This window comes from Suricata suricatta, chromosome 15 (assembly GCF_006229205.1).
Source record: "Suricata suricatta isolate VVHF042 chromosome 15, meerkat_22Aug2017_6uvM2_HiC, whole genome shotgun sequence".
NCBI lineage: Eukaryota > Metazoa > Chordata > Mammalia > Carnivora > Herpestidae > Suricata > Suricata suricatta.
The window spans coordinates 63,194,474-63,221,972 of NC_043714.1; the positions used below are offsets into that span (position 1 = coordinate 63,194,474).

The 27,499-nt window shown below is 41.2% G+C and overlaps 1 protein-coding gene across 6 annotated transcripts in view; it reads right to left on the bottom strand.

The window, feature by feature from the left end:
• TATDN1 (TatD DNase domain containing 1) overlaps window positions 1–27,499 on the bottom strand; it is a 40,848-nt gene that overhangs the window by 7,363 nt on the left and 5,986 nt on the right. For 2 of the 6 annotated variants that reach the window (XM_029924018.1, XM_029924019.1), the window contains 8 exons: window positions 23,363–23,428; window positions 21,479–21,528; window positions 18,496–18,559; window positions 16,346–16,489; window positions 16,213–16,255; window positions 10,475–10,560; window positions 10,343–10,383; window positions 8,320–8,396 (listed from right to left, as the gene is read on the bottom strand). In XM_029924018.1, the coding sequence (XP_029779878.1) occupies window positions 8,320–8,396; window positions 10,343–10,383; window positions 10,475–10,560; window positions 16,213–16,255; window positions 16,346–16,489; window positions 18,496–18,559; window positions 21,479–21,528; window positions 23,363–23,428 (571 nt within the window). Of the gene's footprint in view, window positions 1–8,319; window positions 8,397–10,342; window positions 10,384–10,474; window positions 10,561–11,190; window positions 11,336–16,212; window positions 16,256–16,345; window positions 16,490–18,495; window positions 18,560–21,478; window positions 21,529–23,362; window positions 23,429–27,499 lie in introns of those variants that run through there. The other 4 variants (XM_029924022.1, XM_029924021.1, XM_029924020.1 and 1 more) reach the window with 4 other exon arrangements.

Below are 27,499 nucleotides of genomic sequence, written 5' to 3' on the forward strand. Positions count from 1 at the left end.
AACTCATGACCCCAAAATCAAGAGTTACATGCTCCTCTGACCAAAGCAGCCAGGGACCCCCTTGTGTGTTTTTGTGCCAGTACCATACAGTTTTGATTACTATGGCTTTGTAATATAGTAAATCTGGGATGGTGATAACTGCAGCTTTGTTCTTTTCCAAAAAAGATTGCTTTAGCTCTTCAGGGTGTTCTATGGTTCCATACACATCTTAGAAGCTTAGTTCTGTGAAAAATACTACTGGTGTTTTGATAGGGATTGCACTGAATCTCTGAATTGTTTGGGGTTGAACGGACATTTTAACAATATTAATTCTTCCAACCCATGAGCATGGAATATCTTTATATTTATTTGTGTCATCTTAAGTTTCTTTCATCCGTGTCTTAGAGTTTTCAAAGTATAGGTCTTTAACTTCTTTGGTTAAATTTATTCGTACATATTTTATTCTCACACAGTTGTTAAGTGGGGCTTTTTAAATGTTTACTTATTTACTATGAGAGAGCACAAGCACAGGAGGTACAGAGAAGGGGGAAGAGAATCCCAAGCAGGCTCCATGCTGTTAGCACAGAGCTCAATGTGGGGCTTGATCCCACAAACCGTGAGACCATGACCTGAGCTGAAATCAGAGTCAGATGCTTCAACCACTGAGCCATCTAGGCACCCCAGTGGGATATTAATTTCTCTTTATGCTAATTTTAGTGTTTATAGAGACCCACCTGATTTTTGTACCTTAACTTTCTATCCTGTAACTTTAGTGAATTCATTTCTAATTGTTTCATGGTGTAGTCTTTAGGGCTTTCTAAAAATACTAGGTCACTTGTAAATAGTGACAATTTCCCTTCCTCCTTGCCAATCTGGATGGCTTTTCTTTTTCTTATCTGTCTTGTTTCTGATCTCAGAGGAAAAGCTTTCAGCTTCCCCAGAGTTTGATATTACCCGTTGGCTTGTCATATCTGGCCTTTATTATGTTGAGGTATGCTCCCTGCTGTACTCACTTTATTGACAGTTTCTGAGTGGAGGTTGAATTTTGTCAATGCTTTTTCTGCATCTATTGAGATAATCTTATGACTTTATCCTTCATTTTGTTAATGTGCTATTCGATTTTTAGACATTGAACCATCCTTACATCCCTGGAACAAATCCTACTTTGTCATGATGAATGAGCCTTTTACTGTACTGTTGAATTCCGTTTGCTGACATTTTGTTGAGGCATGCTATAATCATGTTTATCAGATACCGCTTTTCTACTTTGTAGTGTCTGTGGTTCTTGGTATCAGGGCAATGCTGATATAGAATAAATTCATAGAATGAATTTAGAAGAATTCCTTCCTCTTCAGTATTTTGGAATAGTTTCAGAAGAATAAGTAGTAACACTTCTTGAAATGTTTGGTACAACTCATCTGTAAAGGCGTCTGATCTAGGACTTTTGTTTGTGCGGAGTTGTTGGATTTTTGTTGGTTGGTTGGGTAGTTATTGGGTTTTTTTTACTGACACAATTTCATTAGTAGTCATCACTCTGTTCAGATTTAATGTTTCTTCCTACTTCATTCTTGGTATTTGTCTAGGAATTTATCTATTTGTTCTAGGTTGTCCAATTTGTTGGTGTGTAATTTTTCACAGTAGTCTCATAATCCTTTCTATTTTGTGGTGTTGGTTATTTCACTGTCATTTCTGATTTTGAATCCTCTCTTTTATTATAAGTCTGGCTATAGGTTTATCTATTTTGCTGTTTTTTTCAAAGAACCAGTTCTAGTTTCACTGGTTTTTTCCCTTGTTTCTTGTCTGTATTTCATTTATTTCTGTTAGTTATTTCTTCTAAATTTCAACTTCATTTCTTCTTTTTCTAGATTCTTTATGTGTAAAGTTAGATTGAGATTTTTCTTGCTTCTTGAGGTCAGCCTGCTCTAAACTTCCCTTTTATTTATCTAAAAGATTTACATATTTTGAGAGTGAGTGGGGGGAGGGGCAGAGAATCCCAAGCAGACTCCCCGCTGTCAGCACGGAGTCTGAGGCAGGGCTTGAACTCAATATTAACCATGAGATCATGACCTGAGCTGAAATCTAGAGGTGGATGCTTAACCAGCTGAGCCACCCAGGTGGCCCTCTGAACTTCCCTTTTAGAACTGCTTTTGTTGCATCCCAAATATTTTGAACTATTGTTTCCCATTTGCATTTGTCTCAAGGTATCTTTTTAATTTCCTCGACCCACTGGTGTTCAGTAGCATGTTTAGTTTCCATGTTTTGTTTTTTTCCATTTTTTCCCTGTAATTGAGGTTTTAAAAGATTTTATTTTTTAAAGTAATATCTACACCAGTGTGGGGCTTGAACTCACAACCCTGAGATCAAAGTCACATGTTCTCCTGTCTAAGCCAGTCAGGCGCCCCTCTATGATTGAGTTCTAGTTTCATACTGTTGTAGTCAGAAAAGATGCTGTACATGATTTCAATCTTAAGTTTACTTGTTCTGTAGCCTCACACGTGAGCTATCCTGGAGAATGTTCCATGTGCACTTGAATGTGTATTCTATTTTTGGATGGAATATTCTGTATATCTATTAAGCACATCTCATCTATTATGTCATCAAAAGTCACCATTTCCTTACTGCATTTATTTGGATGGATGATCTATCCATTGATGTAAGTGGGGTGTTAAAGTTCTCTACTATTATTGGATTACTATTCGTTTCTCCTTTTCGGTCTTAAAAAATTGCTTTATATATCTAGATGCTCCTATTGGATGCATGGATATTTACAATTGTGTCTTACTGGATGGATCCTTTTATCATTATCCAGTGCCCTCTTTGCCTCTTGTTAGAGTCTGTGTTTTAAAGTATTCTGTATCAGGGGCGCCTGGGTGGCTCAGTCAGTTAAGCGCTGGACTTCTGCTCAGGTCATGATCTTGGAGTTCCTGAGTGCAAGCCCCACTTTGGGTTCTGTGCTGACAGCTCAGACCCTGGAGCCTTCTTTGCATTGTGTCTCCCTCTCTCTCTGCCTCTCCTCTGCTCACACTTAGTCTCTCTCTAAAAATAAACATTAAAAAAATTTTAAAGTATACTGTATTATTTAAGTGTTGCTAGTGCATCTTTTTTTTTTGCTTCTATTTACATGGAGTATCATTTTTCTCCCTTCACTTTCAGTCTGCGTGTGTCTTTCCTTCAATATTTGTTTAAATATTAAACATAAGCAGAGCATGACAGAGCATGAGCAGGTGAAGGGCAGAGAGAGGAGACACAGAATCTTAAACAGGCTCCAGGCTCTGAGCTGTCAGCATAGAGCCTGACATGGGTCTCAAACCCACAAACCGTGAGATCATGACCTGAGCTGAAGTCGGACGCTCAACCGACTGAGCCACCCAGGCGCTCCAGTCTGCATTGTCTTTAGGTCTGAAGGGAATCTCTCATAGGCCGTGTACATTTTTTTTTTTTATCCAGTCACCCTTTTTTGATTGGAGTATTTAATCCATTAATGTCTAAGGTAATTATTGACAGCTATGTGCTTATATTGCTGTTTTCTGGTTGTTTTTGTAGTTTCTTCCTCTCGCTCTCTTGTGGTTTGATAGCTTTCTTTAGACTTATGCTTGGATTCCTTTCTCTTTACTGTTTGTGTATCTATTATAGGTTTTCAGTGTGTGGTTACCATGAGGTTCATATACAACATCCTACTTATGTAACAGTCTATTTTCAGTTGATGTTTAAGTTTGAACACTCTAAAAGCACTATATTTTTATTCCTTCCCCAAGTTTTATGTATATGGTATATTTTACATTTTTATCTCGTGTAATTATTAGAGAAATAACTGACTTTACTACATCTTTTAAGCTTCATATTAGTTTCACAAGCGTTTGCTCTACTGTCTTTATCAAAGTGGGGTGTTATGGGGGCTTGTCTTCCTGATGCAGATTTCTGGAGCGTCAAGGTGGGAGGTGAGGGCAGTGTGGGGCTCGACCCCCTTGCTCCTCAGGGAACAGTGCTACACCTGCGACAGCCGTCTTGGTTGTGAGTCGCTGTGCCATGTAACTGGTTCCCTACCAAGTCTCTGCTCCTCCTGACCTTTCTCAGTGTGGCTTTTTCTTCACCTGTGGAAGTCATTCTGCTCATCATTTTCTGAATGAGTTGCATTTCATGTGGTTGTTGCCTGGTGTGTGTCTGTGGGAGGAGGTGGGATCCTCCTACTCCACCACGTTCCCTGATCATGCTGACACTGAGAAAATTTGACCCTCTGTATTTCTTACAGGATGTCTAGAGTACCATCTAGAGTCTTGACCAGATTCAGGTTGGAGTGTTTCATTTTTTGGCAAGACTTTCATAGGTGATGATATGGTCTATGTAGAGGCACACAGTAGCTGGTTGTATTTTTGTGACATGAGGCAGCCACAGATGCCCAATGCTTAGACCTCTAGTTTACTAGAAGTTGCAGAATGTTGATAGAATCCTATCAGTACTTTATTCACTAGAATATTTGTATAAAGAAAGAATTCCTGTCTACTATTAGGTACCCAGTGGTAGTTGGTAGAGGGGAAAAATATGAATCTTCCTGTTGAATGTGTTGATTCCCTGGCTTACTCCAATGGTGGTATTATTTTAACACTGACATTCATTTTTAATCATTAAGGAATTCCTTTATGTTCTTTCTCTTGTTACAGCCATAAAGTATGAACAGAATGTTACATTTCAGCCTTTACTGTATCAGGTCTCTTTTAAATCTCTTTCCTAAACTGTTTCCTCTGGTGTGAATTTTCCTATTTATCTTGGTCTTTCTCTTTCTGTTGGTTCACCTCCTTTATCTGGTGCTACTTAATTATCAATTTTCACTTAAGCAGGCTTGAGTTTCCTCTGCTTTTGTGTAGACAGAGAACTGTTTTGCTGACGGTTCATTGAGTGGGGACTCTTTAAGTTTCCTTATTTAGGTGGGGAGAGGGGCAGAGAGAGGGAGAGAACCTTAAGTAGGCTCCATGCTGTCAGCACAGAGTCCGATCCGGGGCTCAATTTCACCAAGTGCAAGAGCATGACCTGAGCCAAAATCAAGAGTCGGACACTCAATTGACTGAGCCACCCAAGCACCCCTCTGATTGGGGACTCAACGGAAGCTCCCTGTGGGACAACCAGGACTATGAATATTGGGCTGCAATTTCATCTAAGAGTGAAAAGGTAAGGAGCTACTAGACTGTTGCTTCTCTAAATGCTTTTCTCTGGATCAACATAAGAATTCCAAGCCTTGGCTCTCACAATTTGGTTTGTTTCAAATCTCTTCTTCAGTCTAACGCTCTCCCAACTGAGCTCTCTCAGCGGGGCCCAAATCTCTTCTTGAGAAGAGATTTTTGTTCAGTAGAAATGCTTGCTGCTCTTGGACTCTGCATATGGCAATAAATACAGGGAGTGAGAGCTTTCTCTGTAAAGGCCTTCCGTCCCCTAATTTGGTCCTGTTAGTCACTAATTGTAAACTCAAAGCCTCTCTGGGATTTCTGCACGCTGACTTTGCTCCCATCTCCTCTGGGGCCCTTTAGTCTAAACTGGCTTTTCCAGAAACTCGGGCCTTGTTTCTTTGCCCTTAAAGGTTGTCCATTTTGAGTGTGTAGAGTTTTACTTTAGAATGATTTAAAGGGAAATATGTGTACAAAATATGTGTACAGTTTGCCATTAATATCAGTCTTTTTATGAGTGTTCTCTGGAAAAAAAACCCCTAAAATTCTTCTTAGCCAGCTACACTGTTTACCAATATGAATATTTCCTAAATACAAATATTTCCTAAATATGTTTGATATGGGTATTAAATTTAAAACTTCCAGTTATAAAATTTGCAGAGTTTTAACATCATGAAAAGTATCTTAGTCTTCTCCTATATGTATTCCATGCTTGTAAAAAGTGATCTAAATACAGAAATATACACTACCAGAAAAACATTTTTAAATCAAAACCAATTATTAAATGTAAATTAAAAAAAAATCAAAGCCAATTATATTTTTAATAAGGTTTCCCATTTAAAGGGAAAGTAGCTGCATGATTCTGTAGTCAAATCTGAAACCTTCCCATTTTCTTGGGGGAAATGTTATAATTTAATCCTTAGAAACCAAAGACTTTATGTCACAGGTAAAATAGATTAAATTACTGTACCTCAGAGACTCAGATTAAGACTATAGTAAATTGCATTTCAGAACAAAATAGAAATACTGACTTTGATTAGATGACTAACATTAGTTCTGGGTTAATGCCAAATCTTTATAAATTCAAGGTCATTTAGAAATCTCTCAAACATGCATTTCAAGTTAGAGAAATAAAGGTCTTCTACCTTAAAAATCATTTCAAAATAAAAAAAATGTTTTCCCCTTACGAAACTAGGAGATATTTCTAACCCCTAATCACAAAATATAACGCAGCAAGTATATGTTAAAATGATAAGTGATCTGTTAGGTGCTACGTGAAGTCAGCGCCATGTGCCGGCAGAGAGAAGTCCTGAAGACGAGCAAACCGGTTCACCCAGGGAGTTCTAACAAGTGAGGGTCCCAGGCACTGAGGCTGCAGTACGGCAGGGGACTGGGTGGGGATTGTTTTAAAATGTGGGGTACAGACAAGATGGGACTCTCAGATTACTTTCTTAGAACTGGTGCAGAGATGACTACTTCTGCCCCCCACCCCCCACCCCCGCGGCCTGAGAGGGAGAAGGGAGGAGAGGGGTATGTGATGTCTAGTCTCTGGAGAAGCTAAATCAGACTGGACTGGAGAACAAGCAGCACAGAAATGCAGGTGGGGAAATGGAGACTGCTGACTGGCCGGGGAGTTTCTCTCTCCAACCCCATTCTGCTCCAGAACGCAGGTACTTTTATGAATCCCCAGCTTGTTTTCCTAGCAAAGACCAGAGGATCCCTCTCTGGAGAAAACGAACCCGCCCAGAAGATCCCCTGGTGAGGTCGGCTGGCCTGCATGTTGATAGGCTGTCTCCCCACAGATTCCAAAGAGCTTTTTTCTTATCTTTTTAAATACACATCATCATCGCTTCTCGGCCTTTTGGTTAAGATCAACTGTAGTATGTATTCTTATCAGTTTAATACACATCATCAGGGGCACCTGGGGGGCTCAGTCGGTTAAGCATTTGACTTTGGCTCAGGTCATGATTTCAATGGTTGGTGGGTTCGAGCCCCGTGTCAGGCTCTGTGCTGACAGCTAGCTCAGAGCCTAGAGCCGGTCTTTGGATTCTGTGTCTCCCTCTCTCTGACCCTCCCCCCATTCATGCTCTCTCTCTCAAAAAAAAAAAAAAAAAAAAAAAAGGTTTAAATATATAGCATACAAATTCCGTGACATTTGAAGAAAGTTATGATAGACTAAAAGAGAAAAAGGGAGCTCAGAGGAAATATATGGCAAACAGAAAATGACGTTTTCCTATCTTTAGAGATGAGAAGATACATCTACACATATATATGTGTGCAGATAAAATATATATATGTGTATGTGTGTGCAGAAATGTATTATATATATATATATGTAATATATATATATCTTTCCAAAGAATGGTGTGTGTGGGGGGGGAGAAACAGCTTTCAGAGATTAAAACCAGAAGCTGAAGTTTCATTAAAGAGGTTTAAAGATATTTTTGAAAGTAGGTGGAAAAACACTATTATTTCAGGATGGTATTTTCCTGAGGAGATATTTTAGCAAAAACTAACGTAATCAGAAACGTGGTTGTTTTAAAGGAATGAAACACTGAAGCAGCCGGCACCCTGCTGTGCCAGCGGCCTGTGCTGGGACCCGGAGGCTGGTGGGGTGCGAGGGCAGAGAGGCCGCTGGGTGCGGAGCCAGAGAGCCCTGGTTCCCACACTGTGCGCACTGTACACCGATTCTTAACTTGGGCGAGTTTCTTGGGCTTCGGAGGTACATACAATGGTTATGCCGCAGTAGGAGCCCCGCCCGCAGACAGCACTTGTGTCTACGCATGCACAGTGTGCCAGCACGGAGAACGACCGGAGTAGGAATGGCGCGGCCGGAGAAAGCTACTGCTGAGCCCCCACAGCTGTTGTCCGTAACTGTGATACAGTTAGTAGTTTGTAACCTTCACCGTTCCGTTTTAATTAAGTAGACTCTGTGCTCAACACGGGGCTTGAACTCACCACCCCAAGATCAACAGTCGCGTTCTCCACCAACTGAGCAGCCAGGCGCCCTCTTCAAGCTTTAACTCGCAGGAGTAATGTAGTTTAATTTCTTACATAATTACTGAAATTTGCAGGCCAAGATCAATGTGATAAATACATTAAAATAAAAATATATTTATATCTTTATCAGCAATCCACTATAAAACAAGGAATCTACTTAATATAAACAAACTTAAGGACCTACCAACCATTAAATCCTATATAGAGATCCAAGTCCATCAAGGCAGCTGCTGCTTCCTTGGTACCATCAAATGAGTGGACCTAAGAACATACAGGTGTCATTTTATTTAATAACCCCTCTTTCTTTACAAATCCTGACTTCCATTAATAAGACTTTCTAAGGAAAAGCATAGATGCATCAGGGGTTTTTGGACCAGAGGGTTTCAAATGTGGGGGCCCCTACAATTATTTTCAGTTCAAATCTAATAATTACAATGGGTCACCACCTCCAAAGATGTGAGGCACGAGGGACACGGCTGCCTAGAATTTCTCTGTGGCTGTGCTGGTGGCTCTGCAGGAGCTCCAGGAAGGGGACTGGACTAGGAGCCGCATTCCAAGAGACATGAAGAAAAGTTAAGATTTTACATGGTTTTATAACATCTCTAAAGTGTTGAGTTTTATGTTAGAGGCTACTTTTTCTAGAAATGACTTTTATTAAAAGTTTTAAGCAGGTCTAGAAAGAGCTGTGAGAACGTCACCACAAAACTGAACTGTTAGTAATAATCATCTCAGGAGGCAGAAAGGAAGAAGATGGTGGTGTTCTCCTTCAAAGATGTAAGGATGAAAGCATGGTGTTTCACACTTTGGATAGATTTATGTAATCTAAACGGTAAGTAACACTTCTTTAAATACACCTAACAAGTAATGTCATTCATCTGTTACTACAGTCGGGATCCACTATGGCTAACATGTTTCTGAAAAATAAAACTGCATTACACAGCTGCCAAAAGGATTTATTCTCCCTTCCGCATTTCCAGCTGACTAGAAAATATATCCTCCATTAATATCAAAGTAATTTTAAATATAACTCTTCATAAACCATTTCAGAAAATTATTTTTTATTTGGCAATCCCTTAAGTAATGTCTATGCTCAATGTGGGGCTCAAATTTATAACCCCAAGATCAAGAAAGAGTTGGCACGTTCTACTGACCGAGCCAGCCAGGCGCCCCTTGGCAATCTCTTTTTTTGATAAAAGTCGAACATTTACGTTGGATTTGCTAAGTAACTTCTTATTTAGAAATAAAGCACCTGAGCTAAGAGGTAGAGCCATTAATCCCAACGGCATTAATGAAAGCCTCTAAGCCTCTCTCAGTTCCCAAGTACAGTTCCTGAAGGATAAATTAGTCAGTAAACTACAGATGAAAATGTGCACAGTAATAGCACCACCACAGTAATGCCGGAGACCGGGTGGCCAGCGGCAGGCGACAGGGCGGCGCGGAGGCGGAGGCCTGGGGAGAACTCAGAGGGAGCTGTCCAGGCTGTGTGCGTGCGGGTGCGCGCTGAGTGCTCAGTGCCACCGCCTCTTCCTTCAGTGGGGCCAGTGTGACTGATGAGACACCTGGAGGCCAGCGAGGCTCCCCGAAAACCACAACTGAGCATTTTCTTGAGGCAGATTTTCTAAAGAGCCCACGATGCAAAAGAGATTTAAAGACCACTGCGGTGGACACCTGAGCTACGTGGTGGGCAGACAGTGTTTATGGGGACTGTGTCAAGACTGGTGGTTGACGTGACCACACGGAATAGTAGAAGCAGATTCTGGAAAGGAGGCGGCTGTGATCAGAGTGCTGAGTGCATACAGTTACAAGAAATTAAGAAGGCAAACCTGAGGTGAATATTAAAATATTTGAAGATATTAAGACTAGCTTATGTTTTGCTCAGGATTTAAATGAAAGAACACTGAAGAATGGCTGATGAAATAGAGAAAAAGAGTACCACCTACACTACTAAAATGTAGGAGTAAACTCATGGGCTTTTCTTGTGAACAGAATTCTTTATCATTCTTGTACTCTGAACAAAATGAATGCAATCAAATCAGTGAATTTAGGTCTGTGTCACATCTGGCCCATCGATTTAGTAGTAAATTCATACACCTCAATGAGAGCGGGAAGGGCGGTCCTAACCTCACCACTGTTACCAGAATCACTTCAGCAGCAGCAGGGCGAACCGACTCGGCGCGCCCTTGATTAGAAACAGCTCGTCTACTCACCACTCCACCTACACACCGATCTCGGTTTCTTTTCATTATGTCTGTAAATTAAAAACAAACAACTTTTGGCAAATACCTTGCTAATTTCTGCAAAACTCTTAAATTCTAAAGGAGGGTTTAGCTTTAACTCACCCAAAAATTCAGCATGTGAGTTCCGACAGTGAAGAAACATTGGTAATTTTGTCTGTTCTGCCAGTTCAAACTGTTTTTCAAAATATCTGCATAATGTCAAAAAATGTTCCTTGTTAATTGTATTTAAGCACGAGAAAAATAATTATGTTAAATATGTGTGTGTGTGTATATATATAGATATTAAAGGACTTTGTTTATCTAGGAGATTACAGGATAGTAGTAGTGAACTCTGACATTTAAAATACAGCTGGCTTAGCCAAAGGCTTTGATAATTATCACATCTTCCTGAAAAGGACACTTCATTTTCTGGGATTACAAACATATTTTAAAACATGTTTGTTAGTGGGGCACCTGGGTGGCTCAGCTGCCTAAGGGTCTGGCTTCGGCCCAGGTCATGATCTCACAGTTTGTGAGTTCGAGCCCTGCACTGGGCTCTCTGCTGTCAGCACAGAGCCCTCTTTGGATCCTCTATCCCGCCCCCTCAGCCCCCGCCCCCTCCCACTCACCTGCCTTCTCTAAGATAATTTAAAAAAAAAGTTTAATGTTTGTTAGCTTTCCATAACTTCTAGGTAAATTAGACAGCACTTTAACTAATGATCACTAGAAATAAAGAGCTCTAACGCTTAAGTTTACAGTGATGGAAGCTGTTCCCTCAAATTTCCTTTATCTAGCTTTCCCACGAACCCCAGCACATGAAGCAGACCCCCTCCCATCACCTGTGGGCCCCTTCCCTGCAGCAGGTGTTGGTGGCGAATGTACCACCAGCCTCTTGCCTGGAGAGCTGGCTGAGCACCTTCAGTGGGAGTCCATTTGCTCCAGCAAGAAGCCAGGCAAAGCTTTACACTCCATGTTTTCCATGTGCTGTTACACAAGAAATTATTACTAAACACAGGATTTATTAAAAAATATATACAAAAAAACTAAAACACTATTTTTCAAAGATCTGAAAATTACATGATAAAATGGCAGCCCTGAATGTTTGAGGAGTACTTTTAGAAAAAGGTTTCCCAAGTGCCACATACCATTATCTCATTTGATCCACAAAATAACCTTAGAATAGGACAAGAGCTGGTGTCAGAGGATTTAGGACCTCATCCAAGATCACAGCGTACATTGTGATAAACCTGGAACCAGAACTTCAGTCTCTAGGTCCAGGTCCCAGCCAAAATGACCGAAGTGGAATTCAAAGAAGCCTTTTCCTGGTCCCAGAGCATAACAGCCAGACTTAACGGGGTGGGGTGTTCTGTGTTTCCTCAGCACAGCGCTCACTAGTTCTCATTAACGGTCATGCAGTGAAAATAAAACCAGGAGTTACAGATCATAAGTGTTTTTTTTCCTATAGGAGTTTACCTCTTCTAGGCACTCTGATTTTAGGCAATTTCCCTGTGTTTCACTTAAATCTCTTTTGCTATATTTTCTGCTATCTTCTCTCCTTGAAGTGCAGAACAACAATTTTCCTGAAGTACTCCCTTGTACTGTTGAAAATGCTAAAACTTTTTTTTCATTTTTTTTTGAAGTTTATTGCTTTATCTTGGGGGATGGGGGTGGGAGAGACAGAGAGAGAGAATCCCAAGTAGGGTCCACACTATCAGCACACAGGGCTTGAACTCATGAACCATGAGATCATGACCTGAGCTGAATCTAAGAGTTGGATGCTTAGCTGACTGAGCCACCCAGGCATCAAATTTTAAAATTAGAAATAGCAATGTACTTAAATGGTTTTCATAAAGTTGGTGGTCTTTGTCTTTATTACCCAATGTTTCAGTTCTTATTTAAAAATTTTTTAATGTTTATTTATTATTGAGACAGAGAGAAACAGAGGATGAGTAGGGCAGGGGCAGAGAGAGAGAGACACAGAATCCAGAGCAGGCTCCAGGCTCCGAGCTGTCAGCACAGAGCCTGACACGGGGCTTGAACTCACAAACCTCAAGATCATGACCTGATCTGAAGTCAGATGTTAACTGACTAAGCCATCCATGTGCCCAATGGTTTTTATTTTATTATTGTTTATTTAAAACATTTATTCCTTTTTTGAGACAGAGCCTGAGCAGGGGAGGGGCAGAGAGAGGGAGACACAGAACTGGAAGCAGGCTCCAGGCTCTGACCTGTCAGCACAGAGCCCAACGAGGGGCTCAAACCCATGAACTGTGAGATCATGACCTGAGCTGAAGCTGGGCGATTAAACAACTGAGCCCCCCAGGCGCCTCTATTTTAAATATTTATTTTGAGGGAGAGAAAAAGAGCGAGCAGGGGAGGGGCAGAGAGAAAGAGAATCCCAAGCAGGCTTGGCACGGTCAGCACAGAGCCTGTTGTGGGGCTCGAACTCTCAAACCATGAGATCATGACCGGAGCAGAAATCAAGAGTTGGATGCTTAACCAACTAAGCCACCAGGTGCCCCCACTATATTTAGGCTTTTAAATCACCTTTTCAGATTCTGCTGGGCTAGAATAAGCAAAAAATAACTTAAAAGTGCTGAAATTTCACAGTGTAGGAAAGAGCAATGAAATCCTGAAAGAAAAGCCACTGTTTCCATAACCTCCAAAGTAGTACAAATGTCACCAAGTAAGTGTGCTCCAGTCATTGCATAAACTGTAGCGCGTACCTGGCTTCTGGCTGCACACCACACACCACTCCACCTGGATCTCCTTGCACAAAACCACCCAACCAAGCCACAGAGTTCCAGAATCTAATGATCACCTTGGGAATAAGCCTGCCTGCCGATCACAGGGCAGGTAAAAGTACACACTATGAAAATAACCGATGCTCAAGCAGCGCGCCTACAGAATTCTGCATAATCTGGGAAAACAAAGGTCCAGGCGCTCAAACGAGGTAGGGGTCTTAAGGAGGCCAATTAGTTTTTCCTAATGACAGAAACTGAGAATAACTGGTGCTGGACATTCAGAAACCACTGTCCTTTAAGAATAAAACAACCGTCATGGTAACTAGAAACAGAAGTTAAAGGGCAGGAACTGGCACCTGTCAAGAGACATCTCTGCTTTTATTATTTTTTTCTTAGCTCACATATGAAAACCGCTATTGGGTTAGATTTGCTCATTTTCGTGAAGCTGTAATTGCTTCTAATTGTAATACCGCTTCTTGCATTTTAGGGTCAGCAGTCAAGGGCAGGGCTTGCGCAGGTCAGCGTCAGAGTCGCGGCTGTCAGGAATCCGGACCGCGGCAACTCCAGAACGCCTTAAGTGTCACCGCAGTCACCTTGGCCCACGGCGGCGAGCCCTCCTCTGGACAGCCTCAATCTCTCCTCTCTGAGGTTCCCTGAATCCCCAAACAATTATCTTGAAATCCTGTCTATGTCGGATTTCTCTTTTGCACAGTGTTAACATTTTAAGGCCCCAAGAAAAATCCCAAAGCCAATTCTTCCCACTCAAGTGAACCAAGCTGTAAACTTGTAACAAGAAGAGAACGTGGCCCAGGGCAGAGAAACTGAAAAAGCAGGGAATGCTTAAAGGTAACCCTTCCATGACGGAATCAGCCTTCTCATGGTTTTCTGTTTGTCCTCTGTAAAAAATACTTTCCAAAAATCCCAAAGGAAAAGGACAGCCAGTATTTTCAAATATTTCTAAGAATAAGGCAATTGCCACAATTTACTGAACACCTGTGTGTGCAAGGCATGTCACTGTGGGCTTCACATACCAAATGTTAAGAAAAGTAGGCGGTATTGTCCCCATTTTAACAATGAAGAAATGGAGATTCACAGAGACCTACAGCCACCAAATGGCAGTTGTGATTGCAACCCAAAGCTACCGATTCCAAAGATTAACTACTTTTAAACACCATTATATACTACCTATACCTACCGTTATTCCTCAGACATTATTTTTTAGACACAGTTGTCTACTGCACATTAGTGTTGTCTGGCCTACTCATCTATCACACCATTTTCCATTTTTCTCTTCTCAGAGATCTTTTTCCTGACTTCATTTTTACATAAAAAAAAATAAAAACAAATCATATACTGGTTAATTCTTCAGGATGCTATCTAAATAACAGCTCAAAATCTAAATTCTTCCAAGATACAACAGTAAAAGCTGAATTATAACCTTTATATCCATGATACTCTACAAAAATCAAAGCGACCATTTCCTCCTTATTAGAAACTCCGCGAACGTTTCTGGAGTACCTGCCATGTGCCGAGAGCAGGGCGCAAGGTACTACGGGAACTGCAGCATGAATACGACTTGGCGCAAAGAGCCCAGAGGCTAGCCTGTCCGGGGTGGGAAGGGGTGGCGGCTCTCAGCACAGGGCGCCGCGGGGAGCACCGAAACTAGCCTGGCCACCCCGTCCAGAGCCGGGGCTGCAGGAGGCCAGCACATGGTGGGGGTGGGGGGTGGGTGGTACAGGTGGAAGATGGGCATTTGTTTCTGTAGCAACAGCTCACATTAGATTACTGCTGGTGTGGTTTTTTACTAAATCATTTGATGTTTCAAAATTTAAAAGGGGCATTTGGGTGGCTCAGTTGGTTGAGCTTCCGACTTCGGCTCAGGTCATGATCTCATAGTTGGTGGGTTCGAGCCCCTCATCGGGCTCTGTACTGGTGGCTCAGAGCCTGGAGCCTGCTTCAGATTCTGTGTCTTTCTCTGCCCCTCCCCTGCTCATGCTCATGCTCTGTCTCTCAAAAATAAACATTAAAATAAAAATAAAATAAAATTAAATTAAAAAAAATCTCAAATTGAATTGCCCATCTTCAAAATTTATACCAGACTTTAGTCTGTCCTTAGCTTTACTCTGGAAGAGGCCTCACTCACAGATCTCCTGACCTTATTGGCAAAGCCTTCCCTGACTCCCCTGGAAAGTCCTCCCCACTACTCTCTCACACCTTTTTGGTAGCATTTTCCAACCTCATTATTTATGTCTTTCCTTATCTATAAAGGCAGAAAAACCAGGCCTATTTCTCCTGGTGTCATACTGAGGAGGCACTTGGTAATCACTTACTGATTGACTAGGGTTCAAACTCTCTCGTACAGATTAGTACCTGGGCCCTTGGCACTATGTTCAGGCATTCACCATGTCCTGCTGCACATACTGTTTTAATTCTGAAAGCATTTACTCTAGTGTTTAATCATCTCGATCATTAATACATGGTTTCTGAAATGCAACAAAATGCTCAAGTCTTAAATTAAGTCTATGACCTAATTGTTCTTTCTGTCCAATAACACCATCCACCAGTTACAGGAGCTCCAACTCCAAGAGATGTGTAGGAAGTCTACGTGGTGTGTGAGCTCTGGTGTCTTCTCAGAAGCCACCATTTTCCATGTGGCTCCTATGAAAGGATTCTCCTATTCTAAGTTGATGATACTCAATGCTGAGCAAGAGTAAAATATATTTTTCTAGCTTTGGTGATTGATCCTATAATTTCTTTTTAATATCCCTTGCTCTTAAATCATGGCCCCCACAAGGGAATTTAAATCATCTCACTGGAATGATTCATGCATGAATACATTCATGAAACAGAACAACAAAAGTCTACCATGTAAAACTCACCCCTTATTTCTACCATTAGAATTAAATTAGAAGGTTAGCCAATAAGGACTATATGCTTCTATATCTTTAGAATTCCATGCAAGTAGGCATGGAATTTGTTTCACTTTAGATATACAAAGGGATTAACAAAACTTCCTGATGCTTACCCCAACTACATTCTGGACTGAGAAAAAGTTACTGAAAAAAAAAAAATCACTAAGATTTGACAATAATTTCTGAAGTCAATAAATTTCCTTACTTGAGCTGAGTATCTCTGGGACAGAACTGCAGTCGGTCAAAATCTTTAAGAGATAAAGAAGAAACAATACTCATAACTTGTACAGATCAAATCATTTTCGAAGTCACTCTAACAGGGCTAGGTTGGCACTTACCCAGTCCACACTCTCCTATTGCTACAACTTTCCCCTTATTGTTTTCAGCGAGATTTAACAACTCCTTTAAGTAAAGATCAGGGTCATTCTTTTCAAATTCATCGCATCTTGTAGGATGACATCCAACTGTACTGAAAAACATATCTAGCACAAAATAATGTCTTAGAATTATTTCCGAAATATTTTTCATATTATATTTAACATATAAAAATGATAGATCAAATAATTTCAACTGGTTAATTTTTAAGAATAGCCATAAATTATTCAAACTACCAGAATTGCATGAGGTTAATCATATAAGAAGTTTTGGAATATCTTTTTCTTAAATTTTATTTTAATTTTTGTTAATGTTTATTTTTGTGAAGGAGAGAGGGCACAAGCAGGGGAGGAGCAGAGAGAGAGAGAGAGAGAGGGAGACACTGAATCCGAAGTAGGCTCCAAGCTCTGAGCTGTCAGCACAGAGCCCGATGAGGGGCTCAAACTCAAACTGTGAGATCATGACCTGAGTTGAAGTTGGATGCTTAACCGACTGAGCCACCCGGGCGCCCCTGGAATACCTTAACAAAGCAGGACATGAATGTGAAAATTGCTGTAACAGATTGGTAAAAAGAATTAATTCACCTCTTTCCAAAGCCTGGTATTTACTCAGCCTTTAGGATGGAAACTGAAACAATTTCGTACAGAATGAAACGTCATAGCCTAACTATAGGTCTATACTCACTCTTCATGTGACCATCTTGTTTCAGTTAATATGACCATTAAAATTTAAATGCCCTTAACAAGGGTGACTTAAAGAGGTGGAAGGGAGATTTGTTTTTCTGATCAAGTTCACTTATTTGGAGACTATGTCTTGAGAACTGTAAGTGCACTAAACACCAATATGAAGTCAAAAAAGGCTTCTGAGTGGTTTTCAGTTGAACCCCCGTGAGAGCTGGGGAGCCTTCCTCTGCCTCCCCTGCGCGTGTTTACATAGAGAGGAGGCAAAGGCGTTAAAGCCGTGAGGACAGGGGAGTGCAGAGGGCGGACAACGGAGATTCAAGAACTTCTAAAGCCAGATCTCTCTGGGGGATGGAAGTATGGAAGACAATATTCTTAATGAACCTCAAAGGCATCTGGGAAGATGATTATTTTTATCTTAATCATTAAGGAAAAGTGTCATTGGATCCTGAAGAGAAGTATGCATTCTAGAAAAATTGCCACACAAAGGTTTTTAAAAAATATTTTTTTGTTTAGTTTGAAAGGGGAAGGGAGGAGAAGGAAGGGGGGAGAGAGAGGCGGGAGGGAGAGGGGAAAGAGCGCGCACATGAGAGCACAAGCAAGAAAGCAGGGGAGGGGCAGAAAGAGGGAGAGAGAGATTCCTAAGCAGACTCCACACCATCAGCATGGACCACAACATGGGGCTCAAACCCACAAACTGTGCAATCATGACCAGAGCTGAAACCAAGAGCCAGCGTTTAACCTACTGAGCCACCTAGGTACCCCCCAAAATAGCTTTTAATAAGTAAATCAGTATTTTGAAAAATAATATGGAATGCCTAATTCTTAAAAGTCTAGCACATGAAGCATGACAAAAAAACAAAACCAAAAAAAGTATGTAAAATGAATGCCCGATAAAGGAGAGGCTTTGTGTAACTAGGATTCCCTTCGGGCCAATTCCAATTTATAGATTTTAAATAAATGCAAAATATAAGAACATAAAGTGAGCATCAGAGGGATTATATATTATTACTTGCATTCCTGGGGCCCGTACACAGTGGTCTGCATGATACACATTTAATAAATGATCCTTCACAGTTTAAGTTTAAAAAAAGCAAAATAAAAAGCAACTCCCGTCTTGAACACATAACAGCATACACACAAAAATCCTGTATCAGGAATATTTGAGACTAAACTATACACCTGGTGAACCTAATTCTCATTAGCTAAAATCTTACAATAATCCCTAAGTATGAGGAGACAGGGTTGAAGCCAACGTCTGATACACCAGAGTCAGAACCCTTCATCCTCCCCACCCCCCACTGCGATCAGCCTGCTGCCTGGCTGTCCCGAGTCACCACCCACAGTATTGTACCTGAGGCAGTTCTCAAAGATTTCAAGTAACTTAATTCATATGGGGGGGGGGGGTACGGGTAAAAGAAAGAGGAGGATACCATGTGTTTGTGCCAAATGCAGCGCCTCTTTACTGTCCTGCAGATTTCCACCTGTGATCATGAACTGGAAGAGAAAGAAAATATGCCCGCTTTAGCAGCCGGTCAACAAGTTTCCCAGGCACGCCTCCCTGCTGTCTTCCCAGGACGCTTTTCTCGCGTAGATGGTCACACACTTACCTGCCTTTAAATTTGGCTGAAAGTCACCTCCTCTGTAGAGTGGTCCCTGACCACCCCTCTCCACACATACAAGCATACGCCCAACACAGACTGCGTCACTCCTTCCTATTAAAGTGTATTCCATGTCTGTTTTCCATGGAATGACGGGACAGAGATCACATTATGAAAGCCTGAATAACTAAGTACTTTTGAATTTAGAACTTTGTTCATTTAAGTTAGAGATTCAATAGTGTTTATTAATTCCAACAGTTCTCCAAGGGAGGTCCTGGAACACCCAAGGGATATAGGAGGCCAAAACTATTTTCAAAATAATACCAAAGATGCTATTTGCCTCTTTTCACTCTCAGTCACAAGTGTGCAGGGACTATTCTAGAGACCACGGGATGTGTAATGTCACAACAGACTGCCTACAAAACCCCGTATCCAAGTTCAGCAGTCCGCCATTAAGAGCCAGACATGAAAGAGAGGAGATGTTTAAAAAAAAAAAAAAGGGGGGGGGGAGATCATTCCATTCACATCACTACATTTTTTGGGGTTTGGAAAATATTTGTTTTTCCTAAAAGTATGTTCCTTATGTAATGCTGCTTTATATATATATTGGTTGTTAATGGATATTTGAAGTTTCCTCAGTTTTAATATATGACACAGTATATATTAACAGATAAAACCCACATAAACAAAAGTTCTTTGGAGTCTTCAGTAATACTTAAGAATGTGAATGGGTTCTGAGACCAAAAGTTTGACAATCACTGGGTTAATGTGTATTGAATTCTTTGTCAGGAAATGTACGGCTCTTAGCAGAAAAGCACATTTGTAAAGGGATGGTCTCTGGGGTCCCCCAGCAGGCAGGACTGTGTCTGTGTCAGTGTATTAATTGGAAAACGTCACCAGAGATGTGACGGCAGTGACCGTGGAGGCAGTGCTCACACGCGCACACCCTTCTAGAGCAGGGACTTAAGTGCACCGATGTGTACTTCTTTCAGCCTCTCACGTGCCTCCCTGAGCTAAAACGAAGAAGGCACTCTAGACACACGCCTAGAGAAAACCACAAAACACGGGAGGAAATTCAAATGATAAACAGACGTTTTTATAAAGCAACTTAAACTTCTAATAGAACATTGAGAATCTTACTCAGGGAACGCAAAGACATAATTAAATCCTCCACTGCTTATGTTAATATAAGATAGTAACAAAAATCTTGGGAAAATTTTACTGTTTACTAACATTACCTACTTCTTTAATACAAGACCGGGTGCTCACATTTAGTATTTCAATTATGTAAAGTGGTTGCTTATTAACTCTACCTTTTATCTATAACTTTCCCAAATAAATTTAAAAAAAAAGGACAAGAGCAGAGGACAGAACTTCCTCTCCCAGTTCGCTATGACGACATTAGGCTGACGGTGGCTGCTGCCACAAACCTAACAAAGTAAGGGTCCCATTCCAGGTGCTCTGCGTTCCCGCTTTGGTTCACCCTCACGGCTCTCAACGAGGCGTTATCATCACCGTCAACGAGGAATTACAGACGAGGAAACCGGCCTCTCTGGAGAAGGGAGCTGGGCTGGAAGCCAGCCGCGGTAATCACAACGTACCAGCAAGGCACCAAGTTAGAGTTCAGGGTGGAGCCATGTCCAAGTAAACTCCACTTCTGTCATTCTTACGTGTGTGTGTGTGTGTGTGTGTGTGTGTGTGTGTGTGTGTGCGTGCGCGCGCGCAAATGTGAAGACTGAACTACTCATGGCTGACATGCGGAAATTCAGGAACCTGATATTCAGAGTTTGCAGAAAAGCACTCTATAAAGGGATCTGCCAAGCACAGAATGACCTCATCATAAGAAAGGAATGCTGTAACCTTTATCCTTTCTTATTATTTGTGAATGGGACCAGAGTTGGGACTGAAAACTCACCAGTCAGCAGTGTCACCTTTTAAAATGGAGGTTATTCAACTTAGAAGCCACAGTCACCAAGTGTCCTGACACCACACTATGGGACTTAACCCGATATTGTGTGTGTGTGTGTGTGTGTGTGTGTGTGTGTGTGTGTGTGTGTGTTGGGAGGTGTGAGTGGGGAGGGAGAGCTTGATATTTAAATATATACTAATTAAAAAGAAGTATCTATTCAAAGAATTTGACACAGAGCTAATATTCATTTGCTTAGAACTCTAAAAAGTAGAATTTTCCTGATAAATTAGTACTGTAAAAATTAAAGTGTAAAAGCTAAAGGTGGTGACAGGATACATATTTTTTCATGTTTATTTATATGTTTTGGGGAGGAGGGGGGGGGAAGACAGGGACAGACAGACAGACAGACACAGGCAGAGAGAGGCAGAAGAAAGAATCCCCAGGTTCCGTGATATCAGCACAGAGCCTGACACAGGGCTCTAACTCCAGAACCATGAGATCAAGAGTTGGACTCAACCAACTGAGCCACCCCGGCGACCCAGGATACATGTCTTTCTGATGATCACTTAATTCTAACAAATGCTAAATTATGTTACAAAATTTTTATTAAGAGTTGCATCCTGAGAAACCTGGTAACTCAGATAGGTTTTAAAAATTTTCAAGAGACTTTGCCATTTACATTTCTGATCACATGAAAGAACTATCCAAGCATGAGGTCTGTATCATTAAATAGCTGTGACTAGAAAATTTTGATATTTTACTTCATTAACTTGCTAATATTACTTGTTGATAATACATATCCCAAAGTGCCAAGTGTGGCATTAGCTCTTTCTCTTCTATTCTACAGTACCTTAACCCAAATTTAATCTTTAAAAAAAAATTTTAATAACAAAAATGAAATGTTACCTTTTTAACACCAATCTGGACTGCTCTCTCTATTATATCTTGTAAGTCATCTATAAAAAGCAAAACCCCACATTAAGAAAAGCTAGTAAAACTTCTTTTCACTTAATTATCCCTTCTTGAAAGAAAAATGCATAGAAACAATCACATTTACCAAACCAATACCATTTGATGAGTACTTCTATGATAATCATCAGTGATAACCTTAATTAAAAAAAAAAAAACCTATATAAGGCCAACTAGGTGACTAGTTACCCATTTAATTGTCTTTTATTCTGTTGACCAAAAGGGAGAAAAGTGACAAAAATCAGGAAGTTCAAATGAAAGTTGAATTTGCTCACTACAACTTAAGTTAGTTGTCTTAAAATTGAAACATTTTGATATTGTATTTTTTAAATAAAGGTAAAACAGTCACTAAGATTGAAAAGCCCTAGTAAAAATAAAGAGTATATCTGTAATGGCTCCCAAAATATGATAAAACATTTCTGTAGATTTCAGTTAACACCATATTATTATAATTCCCATTCCCACTGAGGAAGGAGAGTTTTTATTTTCCCTGACAGTTTTAACCTTTTTCCCAAAATTTCTTCTTAAGTAACAATAAACTTTCTGGGGAGATCAACAGAAAGCTAAGCTTTAAGAGGCCTGAGGTAAATGGACAGCAATATAAAACAACTCTATAGCTCCATGTATTAATTTCATATTTAAGTATCACGGTAAATTTGGTTAGAATTATAATTGCTTCTAGAGTAGCTGTAAAATTTCTTTTAGACAAAAAAAAAAAAAAAATCAACTTAGTGAACTTACACTAAGACAACCAGTTTTGCTAAATATTGTAAACCAGAGGGATACTGATAACAAAACTTATTTCATAAACACACATACAAACATATGTACACAGAGTCACAAAGCATGAAATCTATGAAGTGATACAAAGGCAAGAAAATATAACTATATACTCTAAGATGCAGCACCTAACGTTTGATAAACATAAAACAAGAACATTATCTAAACTTCTAAATGAAGCAGAAAGCTAACATTTAACTCTCTTCTTCCAAGTGGCATTTAACGTTCTCTGTATTTAGAGAAGCTCTCACTCACTATAACCTAGAAGCGAAGTAAAATTATCTTGGCCTAACTGCTGAAACGTGCACTTGCCCTTCACCCAGACCACAAAACCAAAATTTCCCGTTTACATTTACATAATAACAAGTATGGTAATTTTCTGAGGCAATATTCACAAACAAGTTTATTGGAGAAATTCTTTCAAAAACTTGTTTTCGCCATCATTTCCTGCTTACCCCAGCTGACAAAATATGCCTTTTAAATGAACTTGATATGGTAAATATAAGCCATTTTGCTTTTGGCTGAGATTCCCATCAGTCTTTGGGAGAACTACTGTCTATTCCCACTGGTGCCGCAGGCATCTGGGATTTAGCAAGACCTGGGGGACGGGAGGGGGGGTGGGGACAGGGAAGGTGGTCAGCGGCACACCGCCCCTCACCCACAGTACCTCTGTCACTCAGTGGAAAACGTTCTCAAAAGACTAGATACTGATGTTCAACTGCACGTTATTTTTAATTATGTGCCCTACTGTCCAGATGCTTAAAAGACCAATTAAACAACTAGTGATTGTTTGGCTTTTATGCATATGGTTAAAGTTCTATATTCAAATCATAAACTTCCTCAGAGAAGACCTTGGTAACACTTTGTTATCATACGTGCCTTTTTAAATGCTCATGGTCATGATTTACCAATATAGTTGTTTATAGTTTTATCCAAGTTACATAATGAATCCTTTAGTATTTCAGTCATAAAGTGGATTATGCTTTTCATCATCTCCTTGAGGCAGAAAGTCTATTTTATCTTAACAAAAGAAACACTTACCTTGATGCTTCTGAACTCCCCTATAAATTCCTCTGAACATAGGATCTGTCAAGTTGATACCAATATCTGTGGGAAGTAAAAAACAAAAAAACAAAACACATTAAGAGCTTCTATTTTAAATTTCTATGTTAAATAAATTCCCCGTTACTAAATACTTCATTTACTCAAAGTCTAAGTGCCAACCGCTTGCCCATTACTGTGCTAGACACCTAGGATACAAAGAATAACATGTAATTCCAGCCCTCAAGAAACTCCCTGCAGAATTGGGAAGGCAGACCCATTACAGACAGCTAGGAAGTGTTCTAAGTAGACACGGGCGCTGCAGGACACAGAAGAGGAATAACTACCCTAGTCTGGTAGTTAGCCTTGAAATTTCTAGGAAGAAAGGATCCCTGATCTGAATCTTAAAGGATAAGTTAGAGTTATTCAACAGAAGAGGGGAAATGCAGACAGAAGAAGAAGGAACAATGCATTGCGGGTGTGAACTAGTGATTGTAGAGAGCTACAGACAGGCTGCTGGGAGACAAATATAGGGAAGGGAGTAGCCAGAAAGTCCAGACTCAGCTATGTCACGGACATCTGTCTTTAAAATACCACGTGCAACAAGCACAGATGGTTTTTAGGCGGAGCAGGAAGACGCGTCTTTTGGACTTCTCATTCTGGCATCTGTGCAGAAGGTGGGATTTGAAGGAGGCAGACTGAATCCGCTCATCTCATTTGGAAACAGGCGAGAGCTCATTTTTACAATGAAGAGAGCCTGAATTGAGGTAATGTAAGTAGAAATGCAGAGTGGAATAAATTATTTCTTTTATTGACCAAATACTATGAAAACCAACGCTGTCAAATTCTGTGTAAGGGAGTTAGGGGATACAGAAATGAGTAAGACCCAACACTTGGTCCCCGCCCTCCGGGAATTCAGTCTATCTGGGAACTAATATATAGTTTGTGATATAGTAGCCTAGACTAAGCAACACAAGGCAAGAATGTTCTTCTTTACTGCATATTCCTAGGACCTAGTATAATGGCTGGCACACAGCAGGAGCTCTAACCATGTTAGGTTTGTAAGTAATTATTATGCACATGGGACCACAAAGAAGGGGCAACACCAGTTCCGGCAAGAAAAGCTTCACAGAAGCACTAGATCTTGAACAAAGCTAAAGCTTACGAGCTGGTGAACGGAAAGGGTCTTCTGCAACCTGGATGTGTGTAGCCACATACTGTATCTAGGAGACTGGAGGAAACAAAGTCATTGTGCCGGAGAGCAGAGGTCCTCAGTGGAGACCAACCGTGCAGCCCTCTCTTCTCGCATCCCTGTCGCATGACATTTAGCGATGTCTGTATTCATTTCTAGTTGTCACTGAGGGAGTGCTATTGGATCCAGGTTTGCGGCCAAAATGGTGCTAAATATCCTAGGATGATCAAGACAGCTTCCACAACAAAGAATTATACGCCCTCCAAATCAAGAATGGCACTTGATCAATCCTGCTGCAGAGTGTAAGGGAGCCAGGGAAATAACAAGGGGTGAAGTCAGACTGTGGCGGCCAAGGGCAATAATAATGCCTTCCTTATTTAAAATACACTCCCTTTAGCTTTCAGAACTAGGACCATCTCCAAGTTCACAATGGTAAGGGGCAGTTGCCTACCAACAGATCCTTATTCTAGGCAGAAAGACCTCTCCTCTCTCCTGTGTTCCCTTTCTCAGTCTGCTGCCTTCCCTATCTAATTTCCTTTCCTTAGTTGGAAAAAAAGTAGTTGCGGAGTTCTTGTGAGCCATCCCACTGAATGTATAGTATTCAATGTTTGTGTGTTCTTGGTCCTTTTCAAGGGTACCAGGTGTGAATTCTACCTTATGTTAGTTCTGCTTACCTTCAGCTTTCTCTGAGGATATTCTCACTCTGATTTCTGCCAACCTGGCCCTCGGGAAGCAGTGCTCCAATGTTAAGGGAGACCTTAGAAGGTATGTGAATGGGAGTCTGGATAACCCAAGAGCTGGTGGGGAGCGTATCCCAGGTGTTTGAAAACAGCAACAAAAAAGGCACAATGCAGAAAGCAAAGATATTTCAGCAACAGTATGTTTGTCAATAGAAGGTAGGAGATGAATTCACACCTGGTACCCTTGAAAAGGGACCAAGAACACACAAACATCGAATACTATACATTCAGTGGGATGGCTCACAAGAACTCCGCAACTTTTTTTCCAATTAAGGAAAGGAAATTAGATAGGGAAGGCGGCAGACTGAGAAAGAGAACGCAGGACAGAGGAGAGGTCTTTCTGCCTAGAATAACCCTTCACAGGCGTCCATCTACAATCACCCACCACGGATGATGGTTAGGGGCACAGATTCAGTCTGGATCTTCTACTATTTCTCCTTTGCACAGCCGAGACATTTGTATTTTTCCAAAGCAATCTTTTACTAGAACACAAGTAGAAAAAAACAAAAGAAACAAAAGCAAAGAAATTTAACAAGTAAACTTCATGATGCTCATTTTAAAAGCAACCTGAAGACTAGCCTGGAGACTCAGTATATGAGATCTTTCCGTGTCCTTGTGTCACCCCTCACTAAACCGGTCTTTGGGGCCTGACCCCGAGGCAGATGTGGCCGACGCCAATTCCAAGTGGTGCCCATACCTCTGAGAGCCTGCTTCTTCCAGGTGTGGGTCAGGTCCTTTTGGCGGGCGGGGCTAAGGCACAATGTACTTCAAAAATCTGTATTCAGGGGCACCTGAGTGGCTCAGTTGCTTCAGTGTCCTACTTCAGCTCAGGTCATGATCTCATGGTTCATGAGTTCGAGACACACATTGGGCTCTCTGCTGTTAGCGTGGAGCCTGCTTCCCTGTCTCTGTGCCCCTCCCCTACTCATGCTCACTTGCTCTCTCTCAAAAATAAATAAAACACTTTTTAAAAAAACCCTGCATTCAGCTTTGGACCCAGATGAGCCTTGGCCTTTAGCATATCCTACACTGGCTCAGTCACCAATTTCTCCCCGCTTCTGCGAGAGCTCTTTTGTGACTCACAGCGCTGGGCCCTTTTCTTCCTGACAGTTTGCCTGAAGCGTATTCCCCAGCCAGCAGTTAGCGCTGCTCTCTGGCCTTTGCATAGAAAGCTTCACCTTATTCGGGTCTGGTGAAGGGGATCACAACGTGCCACCCCGATGCGCCACCCTGTCCTATCAGTGACTCTAAGTTGAACGCGCCGGAGAAGCAGATGCTGGCAGGGCTCTCTGCACCCTCCCCCCCACCCCCCCAAAGATACCCTCCCCGGACCAAGAACAGAAGAGCTCTGTCATCACTAGACTGGGAGTCAAAGACAAAACGAATTGGTACAAACAAACCCAGATAACCCTCAACTTCCCTTTGTCTCCCCACATATTTCCTAAGCCCTTTTATCTTGTCACATTGCCACTTACGCTTTTGGGCCTAACAGCTTCTTTGGGGCTTCATTTTCCTTCTGAAGACTCCCATATACACAAAATAAAGTGTTTCTGCTTTTCTATTAATGTCTAAATGCCAATTTAATTCTTAGACCAGCTACAGAACCTAATGGGGTAACAGGAAGTTTTTCCTCCACTACAGAGGCAAATGTGTTCTTTTTCTGGACTGAGTCACTTCTGTTTCCCCTAAGAAGTCCTCTCCTCTAGAGGCCGGCCAATGGCCCTCCCACTCCCCATTGGCCTACTCACCGGCAGACACCTGCTGGGTGAGTAGGTAACAGGTCAATATGGAGGGGCCAAAGTAAAGTTCAAATCGACGGATCACCAAAAAGTGTAAATCTGTGAGCAAGTTTCAAGAAATACAATAAAATGGAGGAACTGCAGTTATGGAGAGAATGAGCTCTGGAGTCAGAATTCCCAGGGGCGCCTGGGTGGCTCGGTCGGTTGAGCATGCAACTCTTGATTTCAGCTCAGGTCATGAGACTGAGCCCTGCATCAGCTCCATTCCACCTGAGCCTGCCGGAGATTCGCAATCTCTCTCTCTCTGCCCCTCCCCTGCTCATTCTCATTCTCTCTCTAAAATAAAACAAAAAAGAATTCCTGGTATTATGACTGACAAACTGAACGACTTTGGGGAAATCAAGTAAGCCTTCAGAGCCTCTGCTTCCTCACTGGGAGACAGGGCGTAAAATTTCTCCTTCCAGGA